At 50.8% G+C, this 19,945-nt stretch overlaps 1 protein-coding gene across 4 annotated transcripts in view; it reads left to right on the forward strand.

Annotated features, from left to right (window-relative positions):
• The first annotated feature begins 1,917 nt into the window (after positions 1–1,917).
• The window catches only part of akt3a (v-akt murine thymoma viral oncogene homolog 3a), a 61,140-nt gene continuing 43,112 nt past the window's right edge, over positions 1,918–19,945 (forward strand). For 2 of the 4 annotated variants that reach the window (XR_004776697.1, XM_035531840.1), the window contains exons 1-2: positions 5,023–5,206; positions 9,368–9,424. Coding sequence is in view for 3 of the 4 variants with exons in the window: in XM_035531840.1 (XP_035387733.1) it covers positions 5,158–5,206; positions 9,368–9,424 (106 nt within the window). In the remaining variant the exon portion in view is untranslated. Of the gene's footprint in view, positions 2,092–5,022; positions 5,207–9,367; positions 9,425–19,945 lie in introns of those variants that run through there. The other 2 variants (XM_035531841.1, XM_035531842.1) reach the window with 2 other exon arrangements.

Raw genomic sequence — 19,945 nt, forward strand, 5'->3', positions numbered from 1 at the left:
TACTAAAATAATACAGTGAATATTATTTTAGTACAATTACGAAGCAAATGTTGGATGTTCTGTGTTCCAAGACTGCTTTCACTTTGGTAAATGGCTAAATAGATTTGTTCCTTGTGGTGAAAACTGTTTTAGGTTTACCACATTTGCCCTTCTAATGTGACACGCTAGAAAAAAAAAAACTTTTCTCTTTCAAAATGTGTTTACGTTATCGAAGTCAAAAACCAGGAAGTCTCACTAACCAATAAAAAGAGAAGACAGTGCTGTTTAGCTACCTGTTTTATGCAGCTTTAGGTTGACATGCTTGAAGCTATCTGAGACCTTCTGCTGCTCTTTATATATTCATATTGTACACATTTAAATGAATTGAAAATAGATCAGTGATTATCTGATTTCTACAGATGAAGAAACAAAGCCTGTAAGCACTGCAAGATGTGCATTTTTTATTACATCCCCACAATCTGAGTTTGAAATGGTCTGAGAGCAGTAGAATAGTTAAACAAGGCTGCTTAATGTTTTGTGTGTCCTGATGTGTTGGCAGGATTCATGGCTTTAATGACTGGCTGTTTCCTAATGCCTTAGTGGAAACATTGATTGTATATGATTCAAGATCCCTGACACTGATTCTTGTGAACGTGTTTAGTTTTTGTTTCTGTTTATGGTGACATTCATACTTGTAGTTGAAGTCGAACAGGTCAAGAGGTCAGCTAACTGTACTCTGTTCACAGTGCGGAGAATGTACACCCAAGGCAGTGGAGGAGAGTTCGCGGGAGCCCAGCGCCGCTTCAGTGCTGATCCCTTTGTGTCTTGTGGCCTGGAGAGGCTCAAGCACTTGGCTTCTAGCCGCGTTGCACAAATGCAAATGAAATTTGAATGCACCTCCAACACACCCAAAATCCCTAATTTGACAACCAAGTAGTGGCGGTCACATGTAGGCTGCAGCTGTTCATATTTAACTCCAAGCGCTGTGTGACAACCCCAAATGCAGAAAGAAAAGATGCAACATGCCTAAGATTACCATTGTTGACGAAACTTCAGTATATATTGCTGCTCCCTAAAACAGCATTTCAGAATGCTGCATTATAGTAGGAAGGAGAATATAGGGGAGTTGGGTAATCAGATCATCTAAAAATTCACCCAATGCTTCATGAATTCTGATATGTCAGTGATGTTTTAATGTGTTACGGGTTGACTCGCGTATTGTTTAAGTCCTGAGGGCCTTTGAAGTACTCGTACAACTCTGCACTACATGTACAGCATGTGTTTGCAGTGGGATTGAGTGCAAATTGGTGATCATTTGAAGACTAAACCTGGGCAAACTTGACAGTAAGCAGTGTGTCTGCAAAGTGTGAGGCACTAATGCAGCCATCAGTGGCAGCACGCTTGGCTCTAAGCAGTTTGGGAAGTAGAAATGCGCAAAGAGTGGGGTAAAGATGGAGCAGGGTGGAGGAATGAGGGGAGATGGAGCAGGAAGGAGATAGAGAGGAGAAGGAACAGGGAGGCTTGTTGTTTAGGCCTGTTTGTTGGTTGGGTAAGAATTCGGGATGGGAGGAGGGGTCGAGAAAGAAGAGAGGAAAAATCCATGCATTCCATTTTGTGTGTGTGTGTGTGTGTGTGTGTGTGTGTGTGTGTTTGTTCTAGGCTGAGTCACTGCTGAGGAGTGGGGAGGTCTGAAGAGCACGAGAGAGGAGCAGCAATAGGAAGGGGATAACCTGCTCCATACCAGCTCTGACAGGAGAGCAGGAGAGAAAGAAAGAAAGAGAGAACGAGAGAGAGAGAGAGAGAGTGAGCAAGTGAGAGAGAGAGAGAAATAGCTGACAAGTAAACCAACGGAGTGAGAGAGTGCAACCAAAAGAGAGAGAGAGAGAGAGCGAGAGAGAGAGAGAGAGAGAGAGGGAGAGCACCAGGCAGGGAGGGAGTGTGTGAGCAGCTGACCCCTCCCCTCCTCTCTTCCTCTCCTCTCCTTTCCTCCTCCTCCTCCTCCCCCCCCCCTCACTCCTTCTGGAGCAGGCGTGCGGGAGTGGAGAGCACACCGGGACGAAGACATCATGAGCGATGTCACCATCGTCAAGGAAGGCTGGGTGCAGAAGAGGGGTAAGTGGCTTGGTTAACTAGTGAGCTCGGCTGTGTGAGCACACGTGTGTGAATGGGAGAGAGAGTGTGTTTGTGTGTGTGTGTGCGCGCACGCCTAGAGATAGATTCCTCTGTTGTGGGTGGGCTCTGCTGCTAGAGTATGCCACAGCATGGTTTCAGTCAGGCTACGCTTGTGGATGTGCATGGGTGTGCCTCCTTGCGTGCGCGCGTCTGTGTGTGTCTGTGACTGTGTGTCTGTATCTGTGTATGTGTGTGTGTGTATGTGTCTGTGTGTGTCTGTGTGTGTGTGTGTGTGCAAGCGCATAAGTTTTTCTAAGTGACTGCTGTTTTCAGACCAGCATCCATCATTTCTCACGCCACAGTTCGGATGTGTCAACCTGCTACCTTTTGATGAGGGTGTCTGAACACGCGTGCATGCCTGGATGCACTCACACTCACACTAGCACACTGAGCAGGCTGTGAGCAGGCTCTTGTAATCTAGCAAGGCCTGTTTCATTTTATGTCTGTGTGTGTGTGTCTGTGTGTGTGCGTGCTTGTGCAGTGGTGCACTACTTTGCTCCGTATGTTTATAAAGGGATTCAACGGCCATTTGGGAATTGTATTCCTGTAGCAGATAGTGCCTGGGCCACGGTATGTAAACATCCCCGTGCACCCCACTCAGTTCCTTAAGTGTCATGGGCGCTTACCACTCTGGGGTGGCATCTCCATGTGGGGCTGGAACCTGTCTGTGCCATATTGGAGGTCTGTTGTCTCTCCCTTGAATCTCTCGTGGTTTTTCAGTGTCTCTCTGTCCTTTTCATAGGCGTGTATGAGGGAGAGAGGGTCTGCTTTTATTTTACATGCGAATGTGCTCCCTCTGTCTCTGTTGCGCTCACAACACACTTTTTCCATGTGCTAATGTGCGTGTGTGTGTCTACGCGGATCTCCATCCCCAGCTACTCTACCCCACCGATACACTTGGTTGGATTATCGAGTTGATTTAGATGACTCCTGATACAGTGTATGTGTCGGTCATTCCTGTAGCCCAAATTGATTTTTTTAAGGGCAAAATCCAAGCAGTAGGTTGGTGGGGCTTAGTGCCTGATGTGATTTGTGTGTTTTGTTTTGTTTTTTTTCCCCCAGCCCTCCGGGCCTTCTCACACATTTTATTTCCACATCTTTAGCTGAAAGAGCAGAGAGACATGAGCAAAGCTGACCTTTCTTGTGTTATGTCCGCACCGTGTTCCTCAAAGGCACCACATTTCGGGAGCTGTCTGTCTGTTTGATGCTTGAGCTCTTTCTGGGGCCTTCGCACTTCTTTAGCAATGAACTTGTCTGGTTTACTTCCTTGGCTAAGAAGATGACGTACTTCCAAGTCTGTGCAAATTTAGCATTTCATTTTCAAATAGAATTAGAGGTCAAGCTCAAATAATTAGCACTCATAAGTTCAAATATATATGAATGCTTATTATAAACTTAAAACTTCATTTGAATATTTTGTAATCTGGAAAGATGAACTGGTACCTAGAAAGTAAAAATTCTGACAGGCTGTAGTGATTATACAACAAAGTGCTGTTTTGCTGATAATCTGCATTACAGTGTTTTTGTGTGTATGTGGCCACTGATTGTGGGTTGCCAGGTTGCCTTGTGTTCTTTTCTTTTCTTATGTGTATTTTCTTTGAACATATACATGAAGGAGCCCTGCTGAGTCAGAATCACAATTGGGTTTGTGTGCAGCTGTACAGACTGGGCCTTTAGACAGTCACACTGGTACACTGGTGACTGTGGACACGCCTGGGAAGGGCCTATAGCAGTAGAATGGAGAATGGGTCGGGTGTGTGTGTGTGTGTGTGTGTGTGTGTGTGTGTGTGTGTGTGTGTGTGTGGACGGAGCCGCAGCCCTGAGCTGGGAAACAGATCTCACTGTGTTGGGCTTGGCTGCCTGCCAGGGTGACCCTGCTCCCCCTGTGTTTTTCTTTCTCCTCGCGCTCTGTCTCCACCACTCGCCGCTGCCATTATTGCGCTCCCTCGCCCTTTCTCCGAGTCTCCTGTCTTTAATTTCCCATTTTGTCGCCGTCTCCGTCTGTCTCATCAAACATCTCCGTCCCCCTTCCCCTCCACGTCTCCCCCGGTCGTGCCAGTCCTCGCTGCGGCACAAGACCGGCCGTGCCCCCGCTTTGGCCGGCCACTGCATTCACTCTGCGCTCTTTTAAAAATAGAGCTGTTTGTTAGGGGAAGAGAGAGAGAAGGAGCTGAGGATGACCAAACGAGTGACATAATTTCCTGTTTACTACACCAGTGAATAGGTCACTAAGACCAAACCCCCCCCCCCCCCCCTACAAATGCACGCTGAGAACACTTTGCCTCCTTAAAACTTCCTCTCGTCCCCCTACCGCTGGAATTCTATGGAGCCATTGACTCACCACAGACACATATCAGGATGGCAACATGGGTCTTAATACTTTGAGATTTTGTTGGAATGGTGTTGTTCTATCAACATACAGATTATACTCACCACTTCAACCTGCACTGCAGTTTACTGGATTATTTTGTTGTTGTTTTACCCTCAGTGCCATACTGTAATTTTTACTAAACAGAATCGAAGAAGTCATTTTATGAAAATTTATGATCTGTTGTCTGCTTTAAATAATGTGATGGAAAGCCTTTATATGGAAGTGTGTGTGAGGCTGTGGACCAGAGCCAGAGGACAGCTATGAGGCTGTGGAGATTTACATTCTAAAGCATTTAGCTGACGCTTTTATCCGAAGCGACTTACAATTATGACCGAGTACACCTTGAGCGATTGAGGGTTAAGGGTCTTGCTCAGGTATCCAGCAGTGGTAACTTGGCAGTGGTGGGGCTTGAACCAGCAACCTTCCGATTACAAGTCAAGTAGACCTGAGCTGGAAAACAGAGCTCACTGTGTTGGGCTTGGCTGCCTGCCAGGGTGACCCTGCTCCCCCTTTGTTTTTCTTTCTCCTCGCGCTCTGTCTCCACCACTCGCTGGACCGGAGGACAGCTATGGGGCTGTGGACCGGAGGACAGCTATGGGGCTGTGGAGCTCAGTGCAGGGAGGCGCGTGGCTGCCATGCTTTCTCCGGTCAGACCTCTGGAACACTCTGTACTGAGAAGAGAATGTAAGGACATGAATGAATCTCTCTCTCGCATGCTCGCGCGCTCTCGCATGCTGTCTCCGTCACGCTGGCGATGTAGTTTTTTGTCGAACTTGTTTCCGTCCCTCAGTCACACATGACACATGTAGCATAATCCTTTTTTCCCCGCTTACCTGCTTTCAAACAGTTCTGATCATATGATGCTCACATTTCTCCTTAACATGTTTGTTAAGGAACATGTATTTTTATTCATAACTCATGCAAGTGTTCTCTTTTTGCACTCGCTCGCTCACTCACTCACTCACACACACAGCCCATGTTGCTGATTGTGCTGTAATATTTAACTTTTGTCTTTTATACCTGCTCTTAGTTGTGTTAAGGAGCCTGATTTGTGTTCACGTCTTGACCCTAAATTGTGTTAAGGTTTAATCAGCGTTCACTAAACACACCTACAATTAGCTGTGGGAGTAATTAGCTTTGCTGTTATATGGAAAGCTGTTTGAATGTTGCCAGGCCAGTAGACTAAACTTCACTGGATTTGACTGGTTTCTTTTCAGTACAGGCCTCCACCCCTGTGTGCAGTGAGATCTTCCCCACGCTGCCTGACAGCTAGTGCCAGGGCTCCAGGGCTGGAAGACCAGCACACTGCGGTGGTCGTGCCATCACGCCGACGTTTTGAACTTGGCGTGTGATCGGCACACGGCCATGCCCCCCCGAAGCCCCGCCCAGGATCTGGCCGAGAGGTGCCGGGCCTGCACGCTCCTGCCTGGCACACCAGAACACACTCTTGTACGCACTGGCACACAGAAGCGTGTGTATCGGACCAGCATTGGCACATATTAAAAAGATTGCAGCCCCCTCAGTCACGACTCAAAGACGGTGTTTGTGTGTGTGTGTGTGTGTGTGTGTGTGTGTGTGTGTGTGTGTGTTTTATAGCATGGCATGCAGATAGGACCGGTGCTGGCTGTGGTGGTCAGGCGATGTAGCGTCTGTCTGAGGGTCAGACTGACTCACTGCTTGCCTTGACCTGCCTGCCTGACTGCAGAGTTAGTCATCCTGCTCCGTGTGTGTGTGTGTGTGTGTGTGTGTGTGTGTGTGTGAGTAACTTAAGGATGGGAAATGCAGATAGAGAACAAGAGTGATTCTGGTACCAGTGTGTGCTATCACACCCTTTGGGGAGACAGCAGGAGGATAGGGAGAGAGGAGAGAGAGATTGATTCCAGAACACTCTCAGTTTATGGTTTTGATGCGGGCCATCCAGGGCTGCGTTGGAGATGCAGGGAGAGGGAGGGAGAGGAGAGGAGAAGAGAGGAGAGGAGATAAAATTGCATCCTGTGTGTGCCCGAGAGGAGAAGGCCAGGGCTGCTGACGCGTTTCCGTGCCTGCGGTGATCCATCCTCTGCCTCACCCTGCATGTTTTAGTGATGAGCTACCGACGCGCTCGGCCTGTGGGTGCGGCTGGGCCTCCGAGCAGCGAGGCATGCACGCGCGCCGCGTTCAGGTGAGAGGAAACCCGAGGCGGTGCGTCCGCGGCCCGTGCGGCTCGCTCTGCTCCCTCCGTGCGGGATACAGCGAGGAGGTCATTCGGTGGTAGCCGCTCGTCCTGCCGTCTCGGGTGTCGCCGGCGCTAATGTCGTGGCGGGTGGGCTCTACGGTCAGCCGGTCCAGGGACAGCAGCGACGTTCAGGACGTGCAGGACTTTTGAAAAGCGCCGTAGTCCTCCGCAGTTGTTTATTTATTATTTTAATTTTAGGGTTAAATTTAGCTGAGTAATGTACTGCATAATAAAACTGCAGTATAATGCGTTGCCATTTTCCCCAGTAGTTAGTTCGATGTGTGGGTGCGTGTGTGCGCGCCTGTGCGTGCGATACCTATGCTCACGTCACCGTCATTAATACAGAACTAGCCTTCCTCCTAACCCTGCAAACAGCCCCGGGCAATTAGGAAAATTGGGAATATGCGACAGAGCTGCTCTTCGCCAGTGCCAGCCGTGGGCTCCCACACACAGCGGCCCCGCTGACTCCGGGCTATCGTCTTTCCCCCTGCAACGACTCTGCAGGTAGCCGGCCAGCAGCTCCGGCGCTGCCGCACGCCTGCTTTCGGCTGCAAAACAGTCTTCCTTCAGTTTATAAAGTCTACCATCAATCTTTCATGTGAACTGCACGACAAGCCAGCCTGTCTGTCTGGCTCCCATTAGGCAGTGTTTTGTCCCTCTGGTCAAAAGAGTCCCCAAAGGACGTATGTTCTGTGTCTGTACCGTATATTCTGCTTTACTATGTTATCGTGGCTCAAATTCAGACCGGGAAGCAGATTTCTGTTCAGAGGGCTGTTTGTTCACACCAGGGATAATCAAACCGTTTGCCAAACCTCAGCTATGTGAATCAGCCACTTGGCGGATGTTGATTTGAAAAGGGGAAAACATGTCTGTCATTTTTCCCATCTTAGACTTCCTGTGTGAAAGTTGATCTTTGTGGATGAAAATAGCAGCGCTTCTTCAGACTCCGCTGGCTGCCGGCGCTCGCTTCCTCAGCCCCTGATTCGGGAAGGGGGATGAGGTCCTAAGGGGGTCAGGATGGACATCACCTGTTTTGAATTTGCCAAATTATGTTCTTGTGTTTGAGAAGTAAGCACAGTTTTTACTCTGAACGATAATCCCACTTTGCTTTATTTTGAGGTTGGTGAGATTAAATCTGGTTTTTCTGTCCTTGGTTCTGCGAGCATGGAGATTAGATTTAACCCAGTGGGACGACGCTGAAAATATGCACATAAATGGCCCCTTCATTGAAATTAATATTATAATTAATGTTTTTGATGAATAGTGTCCTTTTGTCTGGAACTCTGCCAGACTTGTAAAATGCTCCACACCTTTCTCACTTTTCTGAAGCCCTTTCTGTGCCGCTGAAGCCCTGCACAGAACAGCCAGTGTGGTGGTGGGGGGGGGGTCATGTGACCTCGTAGGAAGGGCATTGTTGAAATTCTGCGCTTGTTCGTTCATAATCTCTAGCTGAGAGACAAATGGAGGGCTCCATCACACGTGTGATCCCGCGACCCCCGAGTAGTGCTGGACAGGCGATGTCCCCTCCACCAGTTCAGTGTGACTGACGCGCTGTGACGGAGGTGAGAGTCATCCTTCACCGGGCAGCTACGAGCCCATGACTCTGACCCCAGTGGCAGGATGCAGTTTGTGGTCTCCAATGCCACTTTTCCCTTTTTTTTCTTCAGCACAAGCATTATCATAAGATCTCGTCCTCCCGCGGTTACTGGGAACAAGCCTGGAATGGGATTCAAAGGCCCGTTTGTTACGCTTGCAGTGATGCAAAAGAGTCGTGCATGCACAATGGGCTGCTTCTGTTCCAGCCTGGTGTGTTTGGGTTTGGGGACACTTGCTGGAATTTTCATATGATTGACGATAAAAATATATCAGAGGAATTTTGTTTTTGTTTTCTGCGTGTTTGTTTATTAGCCGAGACATACACAAAGGGATGGGCATCACTTATAAAGAGGTTATAAACTGCTATTACTAAAAAGCAGGCTAAGCTGTTGATGTCAGAGCTGTATGTTGTGTGTGATGTGCTGGTTTAGTCTCATGAGCTGTGGAGTTTGTTAGCGTGTTAACATTTGTGATTGTGTGCATGCTAATATGTGTACATGAGCAGGCATGCACTGCATTCCTGCATTAGTGCGTGCGTGCATGTGTGCTCGTATTTTGTGTGTGTGCATGTGCATGCATGTGTATTTGTGTATTAGTGTGCGTGTGTGCACATGTGCATGTGCGCGTGCGCGTGTGTGTTTGTGTCAGAAGGGCTGGACACAGTAAGCTGCAGAGTGCAGGAGTGGGTGCAGGCTGCCAGAGGCTCCACTGGGTTCAGTGGGTTCAGTGCTGGCGCCGATCAGGTGGCCGTGCCAGAGCACTCCCGATATCAATCACCCCACCGCTGTCTTTGTGTTGCCCTTTTCCTTCTCTCTCTCTCTCTCTCTCTCTCTCTCTCTCTCTCTCTCGCACTTTCCCTCTCGCTCTCTCCTGCACTCTCACACTCTCTCACGTGTTCTCTCTCTCACGCGCGCATGTTCTTTCTGCAGCTCTGCAGCGTCGCCTATAAAAACACCTTTCTTCCTCTTTCTCCTTCATGTCCGTCTGATGCGCGCTCTCTTTTTCTGTCTCTCTCTCTCTCCTCTTTTCTGCAGACTGGTGTGCACTTGCTCAGACACACGAAGCCCTGCACATAAGCAGAAAGAAGATATGTGAGCTCACCACACACACAAACTCTCACACACTCGTGCTGCCTGCCCCAGGGTGGCAGACACTGGGGTCCTGTAATGAACAGCGCACATACACAGTATGTCCATACAAACCCACATCCGGAGGAAAGGACTCAATGCAGTGTTTTACTAACTGAGGCCATTGTTGAGAGGGTGACTCATTTTCCCGGTGTGGCGACAGTCACCACTGCATGAATGCTTTTTCCTTCATTTGATGTAGATCAGCAGCTACACAGTCATGACACAGTTGGGGACCACTGCGCGCGAAGCGGGGGGAGGGGCGCTGCTCCGGATTTTGGGACTCGGCGAGGTAACTCGGGGATCCGCAACCGCGCGTTTGTGCTGGTGAGGCCAGCCGACGGCGTGAAGCTGGAGCTGCAGACCAGCGTAAACGCACGAGGCCTGACGCTCTGTCCCGGCAGGCTCCGCCCACTGTACCAGCAGCAGGTGCGCATGGGCAAGCCTCTTACCTTTTTGTTTTATCTTCTTCTTTTCATTACACATTCGTCCCTGCTGTGCAGCGAACGGGTACGTTTACATTTACGGCATTTAGCTGACACTTTTATCCGAAGCGGATTGTGATTATGACTGAATACAATTGAGGGCTAAGAGCCTTGTTCAGGGGCCCAGCAGTGGCAAGCTTGTGGTGGTGGGGCTTGAACCAGCAACCTTCTGATTACTCATCAAGAACCTTAACCACTGTGCTACCGCTACCACTGCTGGGGGGCGGGGCTTTCTATGGCAGGAGTCGCATGGAGTTGGAAAGGGGAGGATGCCGAGGTCTGGGTGAGCGCCAGACCTAATTGGCTTAGGAGCTTAGCACTAGTAAGCAGATGACGCGCTCTGAAAGCAATCAGGGTCTGATCAGGGTGGGTTTGTCTGCGAGCGTGTTGGGGGCAGAGCCCTCACGGTCGGCTTTAGAAGTGGCTCGACGCGGTCATGGTAGCGAGGTCGAGGTCCGCGTTGTTGACGACCTACAAACATCCAGCTTGGATGTTTTTTCTCCTCCAGCTCAGTATTCCAGGCTTCTTGCAGGAGCACCGCGTGGAGTCAAACTCCTCCTCTGGACCCACGCCGCCCCCCTCCACCGCAGCCTCCCATTACCACGCTGCTCCTGCTGAACCCTCACCGCTCCTCACCCTTCCGTGTCGTGCTCCTCCTGGCCCTGCCCTGCTAACAGAGGAGGCAGAGGAGGAGGTGTTCGTGTGAGTGTGAGTGACAGTTGGGGAGAGTGTGGGTTGGGCTTCGCAGCAAGCTTATCACAGCAGCGGGAGAAAGGGTTGCGCTCCCTGTAAAGGCAGTGCAAGGGCAGCGAGTCCCAGGGGGCCTCCATCAGCATCCGATTGGCCCATCGATGGGGCTTCCATGGCCAGCCCGAGAGGTGGAGAAACAGCTGTAGCCGCTGCCATGTGACTTCTGCGGCAGGGCGTGGGATCCCAGCATGCCCCGCTACCTGTGCCTGCCAGCACGTTTGTGCCAGGGCTGGAATGATGGCCGGAGGCCCAAGGACTGACCCCCAGGGTGCGGGCCATCCATCACGCCGCAGCACTGCTGGAGTCGGGCACGGGAGCAGCCAGTCAGCCTCTGTGCAGATTGAGGGACCTGTCAAAATGTGTGACACTCGTTGGTCTTCGGATTTTTGTTACAAATAACATTAACAATTACGGAGAGCGTGGCTCACTATGGGAATGTCTTGGGCATATTGACTGGATGATCAGTTGTAAGTAGGTGAATGTCTTAGGCATAGTGACTGTAAGTATAATATTTGCATTTTATACCTTTATTGGCACTTTGAGCCCCCTCACCTTTGATACAGTCCCAGGTGTCTCAGGTACCCCTGTGCACATACACACGTGTGTGTTTTAACACAACCATTTCCCCTGCTTTCACACATTCTCCTTCTGTATGCTTTCTATGTATTATATAATTTTTGCTCCAACTAAACCTGCCTAGTGGTGGGTCTCGTCCAATTCCCCTGCTCCTTAGCTGCTATTCAGCAGTTCACACACACACACAAAAACAAAACAACAACAACAACCCTGGAGCTCTTTGAATTGCTTAAGTGAGCTACATTATTCAGTATCACATGGAGACAGAGGCTATCCCCCAGACGTTCTGTCTTTGGTTTGATGGTTTGATGAGCGGTGCATTTCCGCAGAGGCTGACGATTCACTTGTGGTTGCCCCGCCCCTGCATCCCCCACACATCAAAGCAAAGGTGCTTCTCCATGTTCACACTGCTCGGGAGCTCATGTTCATCACGGCCCCAAAAGCACCCAGCCCAGGCATTTGTAGACCTCCCTGCTTGTGGCCTGTTATTGGGGCTTAACACGCTCTTTAGCAGCCCCTCTGCAGCTGCTAAATGGCTAAAAACACATGGAGCCCGAGGCCTCTGTCCTCTGAGCACCAGAGGAGGTTGGCCTGGCCGTCATGAGGAGGCCTGTAGAAGCTCTCTGTGTCTCCGTGTGGGTGACCCCGGCCTGACTGAGCATCCTCTCCAGTGGTTCGATGTGATGGCGAGGGAGTGACTCGTCTCTCTGTGTTTCCTAATGGATTACCATCATTTGGAGTGTGGGAGCAGTGTCTGTAAAACCAAGCATGTGATCAATACTGTCCTGTTCCTCTTTCCTAGTGGTCAGGTGGTTGCATGGCATTATGAGGGCATGACATACTGAAAGTTCACCGTCTCGTCGTCACCTGCTTTTTCAAATAAACCCACAGCGTCCTTCTTTAAGTCGGGTTATATCCCGTTTCTGTGTTGACTCATTTTGTCATCTTTATCCAGACTGACGGTGGCAACTTGACACTTAAAGGTAATGGTGTCGGGTTCACTTAATGGCAAATGCTAATCCTGCTCTTACGCCTCTGCTTGCTGTGGTGCTGCTGTAGGTGTGTGTGTGTGTGGGGGGGGGGCTAACAGACTCACCCCCTCAGCATATCCCTGTTTCTTAGAGACCAGTATCGGTTTAGAGGGGTTCTTGACCCCGGGCTCTGCGGCAGCTCCGGATCGGCTTACCGCCCCAGCTCACCTTACAGCAGCTGCCCTGCATGAACTCTTCGCTCTCATCTGCCCGGCCTGTCCTGTGTGCACGTCTTATCGGAGGGCTCCCGGGTGGTGGCGTCCAGCCCGTCGGACCTCGGCGGCTTGTGACGCAGCCCTCGGCACCCGCGCTGATGTTGGCGCTCTGAAAGCTGAGCTGGCACCTGCAGACGGGCGGAAGCGCGGTATCGGTTGAGCTCTGCAGACGCTACCGGCTTTGGCGTGTAAACGGAGGCCTCTCTTCTCCTGGCTGCGCACTCGAAGTGCTCAGCTGATGCCCCGTGCCACGCTGCAGGCCAGCCCATGGTGATGTGGGGCTGTGTCGTTGTGAGAGGCCCTTGCCCAGTTCTCTTTGTGTGTGTCTCTATCTCTCTGTCTGTGCTCTGTCTCTCTCATAAAGCTTTCAGGGGAAATCCCCCATTCCAGAAACGTGGAGTCAACTGGGGTGAGGCAGAAGTCCATTAGGCTGTGAAAATCAGAGTGCCAAGCCCAGAATCCCACGGGGCTGTGCCCCAGGGAGCCACACCTCCTCTCCTCTGCCGATCTAATTTGCTGGGCAGGATGGAGAGAGCAAGAAGAGGGAGAAAGGGAGAAAGACAGAGAGAGAGAGAGAGAGAGTTGGGGGTGGGTTGGGGGTTGGAGCATCCTTGAAAGCCACTGGGAGGCTGATTTCCTTCTCTGCTGGAGATTAAATGGAGATGCTTTCAAGCAACATTGTGATGTCTGCAGGTTGGTTTAATGAAAGCTGCATGGTTTTGACAGTGGTCAGATACGTTGCCACGTGGAGCAATTTTGAGATGTTTCAAAGATGTTTTGATCCTTTGAAATGTGTTTCTTCTAACATTTTTTTGAGGGACACACTCAGGTCACTCAGTGACACCACTGCAGCCTTTTTACTGAGTGGTTTGCACGCTAGCCTGAGTTCTCCCTCAGGGACCATCTAAAAGAAAAAGTATAGCTGTTGAGAGTGTGTGTGTTCATCAGTTCTGAGGTCATGTGTTTAAAAAAAAATTATTGAATCTACAAATTACATCCGACACGGATTAGTTTGTAGTGATTTTATAGCGTTGTGCAGTTAACATTTTAAACAAAATTTATGAAGCTCATAAAAAGCAGTTTTTTTTTTGTTTTGTTTAGTTTTTGGTGATTTTGGATTGGTGAGGTTGTCTGAGGTTCCTTCCTTGTGCCCTGTGCCGTCGGGTTCCGGCCCCTCGAGACCCTGAATTTAATTATGCTGTTTAGAAGACAAATGAACAAATGGTTTTCTTTTTTGTTTTTTGATGTTCTGGTTTGATGTTACACCCTTTTTGGTCTTTTGTAATTTCATGCTTTCTTTTACATTTCTGATCAGAGAAAGTGTCTTCTGAAGGCTTCAGAGCGTTTCTAATAATCGGCCATCACCAAACTTTGCTCTGCATATCGTGTTGTAGTTTGGCCTAGCTGGAGACATAGTGGAGGAACCTTGTGGTGATGGTGCTGTGGGATGTTGAATAACCAGCGTCTCATTCCCTGCTCCTCGCACCTCACTCCTCACTCCCCACTCCCCGCACCTCACTCCCCACTCCCCGCACCTCACTCCCCACTCCCCGCACCTCACTCCTCACACCTCATTCCCAGCACCTTTCTCCTCACTCCCCACTCCCCGCACCTCACTCCCTGCTCCCAGCACCCCACTCCCATGTAAGCGGTATCAACCGGCACATATCCCCCTGTCTCCACAGGGTGTTTGGCTAAGGTGTTGGTGTGGGGTCTCCTGACCCTGCAGAGTGTGCTGCTTCCAGCAGGTGCAGGTCACTCCACCGCGTGGTGCGTGGCCTGCCGTCACTTCCTGTCACTTGTCTCTTTCAGCTGAAGGTTAATCACCAGATGTGTCTGTGTTCTGTTGCCCTCACTGCTGTGGTGGGTTTTTTTTCCCCTTTTTTTCAGTTTAATGATATTTTATCTGACATTGTCATCTGCGGCTGGTGCTGTGTTTGAGTGTCCAAGGGCAAGAGGTGTGTGTATTATTTTTAGCCATCTCTAGCAGGACCCCAGCTGCCTGCTCTGTGCCAGAGTCACTGTGCTAATAATCGCTCTCCAAGCTCACGCTCATCATCATGCTTCTCCACAGACACTGATGAGGCTGCTTAGCCAGAGAGGGAGATCTCTCTGCCCCGCCCTGTCACTCTCTCTCTCTGTCCAGCCCTGTCTCTCTCTCTACCCGGCCCGTCTCTCTGTCTGGCCCTGTCTCTCTCTTTGTCCAGCCCTGTCTCTCTGCCTGTCTCTCTCTCTCTCTCTGTCTGGCCCCGTCTCTCAGTCCTGCCCTGTCTCTCTCTCTCTCTCTCTCTCTCTCTCTCTGTCCTGCCCTCTCTCTCTGTCTCTGTCTGTCTCTCTCTCTCTCTCTCTCTCTCTCTCTGCCCGGCTCTGCTTCTTTGTCCAGCCCTGTCACTCTCTCTCTCTCTCTGTCTCTACCCATCCCTGTCTCTCTGTCTGGCCCTGTCCCTCTCTGCCCGGCCCTGCCTCGCCTCTCTGTCCTGCCCTCTCTCTCTCTCTCTCTCTGCCCGGCCCTGCCTCTCTGTCCTGCCCTGTCTCTCTCTCTCTCTCTCTCTCTCTCTCTCTCTCTCTCTCTCTCTCTCCCTCTCCCTCTCTCTCTCTCTCTCTCTCTCTCTCTCTCTGTTGCTCTCTCTCTCTCTCTCTCTCTCTCTCTCTCTCTCTCTGTCTCTGTCTCTCTCTCTCTCTCTCTCTCTCCCTCCCTCTCTCTCTCTCTCTCTCCCTCTCTCTCTCTCTCTCTCCCTCTCTCTCTCTCTCTCTCTCTCTCTCTCTCTCTCTGTCCTGCCCTCTCTCTCTGTCTCTGTCTCTCTCTCTCTCTCTCTCTCCCTCTCTCTCTCTCTCTCTCTCTCTCTCTCTCTCTCTCTCTCTGTCCTGCCCTCTCTCTCTCTCTCTCTCTCTCTCTCTCTCTCTCTCTCTCTCTCTCTCTCTCTGTCCTGCCCTCTCTCTCTCTCTCTCTCTCTCTCTCTCTCTGTCCTGCCCTCTCTCTCTGTCTCTGTCTCTGTCTCTCTCTCTCTCTCTCTCTCTCTCTCTCTCTCTCTCTCTCTCTCTCTGCCCGGCCCTGCCTCTCTGTCCTGCCCTGTCTCCCTCTCTCTCTCTCTCTCTCTCTCTCTCTCTCTCTCCCTCCCTCCCTCTCTCTCTCTCTCTCTCTCTGTCCTGTGTCTTGCCACTCATGTACCCTCCACTGCCCTTTCCACCATCTCCAGTGACTCGGTAAAACCTGCTGTGGAGTTCTGCCGTATCCCTCCCACGCTGGAGAGTACAGTACATTCCACCCACTGGTACATGCTCCTTTTGGTTTGTCTAAGTATAACTCAATACACCGTGTTACATAATGCAAATAACCAATAGCAAATGGTAGTGAAAACATCATTCCTGAAACTGCAAAGGAGAAAAAAGTCATTCTATTGGCTTAAAGTCAGTGCAGTTCATTGCATTTTAGCAACTGCTAAACTCTGTTCAGCAGTCTTGCCCTCCACAGCTCCTCTTCCCACGGGCTGGGCTGATCACTATCAGTAGCACTGGCTAGAGGACGAGGGCTTAAAAATGGCTCTCCGAGGGCACTTTCTGGTTCCCTTAAGGACATGCATAAGTACCTGAAATGCATCATTGTCCATTGGAACATCGAGGTCAGCACTTCTGGACACAACGTGACCTTTGGAGGAACAGTCAGGAAGCATTAACCAGAGCAGAGCAGTGCTCCTCTGTCATGTAGCAGTGTGGCATTTTTTGTGTCAGAACCACGTTTGGAGGCAAGCACACTCCCAGAGTGGAGGGCTGTAATATATAGTTACATGAGCCTGTGAATTTGGTGCAATCGGACGACTTACAAATAATTTCCGTTTTGATGCACAGTTAAATTGGGCATTACCGACTAAAGCTACACATGAAGCTTTCCACCCGGCTAATGTTTCAGCGTATAACAAGTGTAAGTGCGGGCTTTTCAGCACTGGTTTGTCTCATGATTTGCCCTCAACAGAGTTCCTTACGCTGACAACAGCTAGCCGTAACCACAAAGTTTACAAACCCCACGGCACCAGGCATCACTGCACAAGGGTCAGAATTAGACGACCAAGCCCTCTACGTCACAACCCAGGAGAGACCGGACACAGAGAGTCTTCAGCAGGGTCTCTACCTCCCACCGCGTTGTGCAGTGGTTCTCCCAGCCCCCAGCCACGCGGCTATCTTGTCAGAGAACCTCGCACCCCGAATCCTCCTCTTTGTACGGGCGAAGGTCGCTGTACTCCCACTCCGTGCGATGCCCGTTGACCTTGGCTCCGCTGCGGCGGGTTAAACAAACGCTGTGTAGGAGAGAGCGGCTCGGTGAGAGCTGTCCGCCACGTGCTTTCATCAGGCGAAGTGCACCGACGTTCCGACACCAGGAGGCGTCCGCTTTGGGTTGTGGGGGTGTGTGTATGGGGGGGGGGGTTTATTTTTAGCTGGGGATATTATTACTATGTGCTCTGCCCTCTGTGCCTTTAATCTGGCCGCGGCGCTGCCACGGCCCGACACCGTTGGCGACGGCTCGTCTAGAGGGCTGAATTGCACCGGCTCAGGCGCGCACGCAGAGAGTGGTGCGCTTGGCCAGGGATCCCGCTGACGTAGGAGCAGGGTCTCCCACGGCCCTGGACGCATGCTGTGCGGGAGCTTGGTGGCACTGCTGTGTGGACAGCAGGAACGTTCTGTCCGACGCTAGTCACGCCAAGCTGTGGCACACGGGACTGCTTTCTGACAGTAATGATACAAAGCTTGAAACAGCGCTTCTTTGAGCATATAATGTAACGTGTTAGGCATTCGTGACGTTGAAGTGAATTTGGGACAGCTTTGGGCCATGTGGTTTAACTATCCTGCTTGAGACATACACACCAAGTTCATTCGCACCCTTGTTTGCCCAACCGCTCCAACTCAAATCCCAATGCAGGCAAGGGGGGGGGGGGGTTTGATGCCCCCCCCTCCCCCTTGGCCTTTGCGTGGCAGGCCCAGCTGCGTGATGGAGGCCCTCCGGGGCCGCCCAGTTCCTCCACACACCCTGGCTCTCTTGCAGCGCAGCAGCTGTTGGGCTGTGGTGTCCCAGAGCTGAGGGCTGGGGAGTAGCGAGGGGACAGCACCCCTTCAGCGCCGAAGGGGCCAAGCTGCTGCTTGCTAGCGGACCCCCATTGTACGGCGGCCCCTTTCCGGGAACAAAGCGGGCAGCCGGGTACACAAAGCCCACAGATGGCACAGAGCGACGGGACCATATCAATAATAATGGGCAGCAGACAAAAAGGCGGGCAGCAGCAGTGGATTAGGGCCCGCGCAGGCCTCCTCCGCTTCTGTACAGCGCGTCTGGGGCCGGGCTCACCCCTGCCTGCGCGCTCCACTCCGCATCTGCTCCCGGCCGCCTCTCGTGCCAAGTGTGTGCATTAAGCACCCGGAATTCTGCTGCATTATGTACCTCCCCACGTTGCCAAGGAGACGCAGGGCTCCCCGGGCGGGCGCGGGCCGCATTGTTCCCGTGGAGTGTCTGCGTTCCCCGTGCAGGCGGCTGGACCCGCGCATTGTTTGGGTCTGTTTGGTGCGTCGCCCCTCTCGGAACCGTCAAGTTGTTGTAGAGTTAATTAATGGTGTGAATATGATAAATGTTTGGCTGTGGAGATACTCCTCTACATAATCACCTTGCTGGTTTTATATGGCATGGCCAGATAAAATTGTTAAAAGTGTTGGTATAAGGTGAAATTGTTTTACACGTTAATGGTTCGTGGGGCCATCAGAGCTGGTGAGAGTATTGCGGACATATAGAGGCATGTGAAGGGGAAGGAACTAAAAATGCTTGTTGTCATAATCGTGCGGCTCTGGCCGGCTTGCCAGATGAGGCCTTTCCTGTGTAGGAACACCTGGGCATTAGAAAGGATCAAAGGAAAGCAGGGGACTGACCAGGTGAGGCTCTCTGGAGATCTTTTAGTCCTTAGTGAATAGCTTTTTTCTTACTTTAACCAAGATATTTTCCCTATGGCGGTGATCTATATGATGGTTACATAATTTGTAATGAGTGGTCATGTGAACATATTTCTGTAATTTTAGGTAAATTATATATACTCCATGCTGTATGAATCTCATGTTCAAAATATTTGAATTATTTAATAGGGTGCCCTGGGGGAACATTAAAATGGACACATGGACACATTCCCTCCTTGATGTCAGCTTAATATGGTTGGGTCTTTTTCCCCTGCAACTGGGAGTTGGCCGTCAAGTTAGCATAGCACTGTAGCTGCCACCTTGCCAACAAGGCCCGGACGCTGCATTGGTCCTCCTGCCCTGTTAGCTGAGCTTAATTTGGGCCAGATCCACGGACCTCAAGACCACAAGCCCTCCCTGTGCCACTCCCAGGGTGTCCGTGACTCTCATCTTACGAGAGGACATTAGGCCTAAGTGGCAACAAGAAAACAACTCCCCAACGCAGCACACGCCAGCTGACTCTCACGTGGAATACACAAGCACATTTGCTTACATATTTTGCAAATAGCTCGAGTGGAGTGCTGTTTTAAGGATTTTGCAAAGGAAGTGCGTTTCTGTCGCCTTGCCGTTCCTTTTCCCACGACAAATCTCAGAGCGTTCTTGTGTAATCTCACAGCAACATGTTCCCATAATTCAAGTAAAGGAATCTGTTTTCCATGTTTAGTGATGTCATAGATGCGTTGTTTGCACGGTTCTCCAGAAGTTCTTCACACTGGGCCTTTCCTGGATGACACATGGCCAAAGCTGGTGGTTACTACTCTCAGATCAAACACAGAATACACATAGACATCCATGCCATGGCCGAGTTGGCCAGTTTTAGTTGGGGAGCAGTTTTTGATACAACAGATCACCGTTCAACATCCATCCTGCCTCGGGTGCAGCTGCGGGTGTGCACATACACTGGCGCCTGGAAGGCAGTTTTGGGGCCGGCGCTCACTGTGACACTGGCAAGCCCTCATGTCGAGGCAGGCGACTGAACGTAACAGACGCCGCAGAGGAAGCTGACATTTCAATGGGGAAGTAAGCAGAGAAGTGCACATTTGACACACCAGGAAGTGGGTGTTTTGTAAGGCCACTCGGCTGAAAGTCTTTGCTTTGAGGAAGGGCAGACGTGTGGTCCGTGCGATCTCTGGCCCGCGGTGCTGGGGAGAGAGGCAGCCTCTGCTGTGCCGTGGCCTCCAGCGTCTCTGAGGGTCTGAGGGCTCTTCGCTAATTGCCATTCAAAGCAGGAGCGGAATGAGCTCTGGGATTCAACGCCAATTGTTTGGCTAAAAGGCAGAGGTCTTCCCTACACGACTACCCCACCTCCCATTTCCAATACCCCCCTCCCACCCTTTTTTAAGAAAGACAACTGCTTTTGTGTTCCGAGGAGAGCTGTTTTTTTCATCGGCATGCAAATGAGGAAGTCTGCAGTGCCTCTACACTGGCAAAACAAATATTTCT

This window comes from Electrophorus electricus, chromosome 11, assembly GCF_013358815.1.
Source record: "Electrophorus electricus isolate fEleEle1 chromosome 11, fEleEle1.pri, whole genome shotgun sequence".
Classification (NCBI taxonomy): Eukaryota; Metazoa; Chordata; class Actinopteri; order Gymnotiformes; family Gymnotidae; genus Electrophorus; species Electrophorus electricus.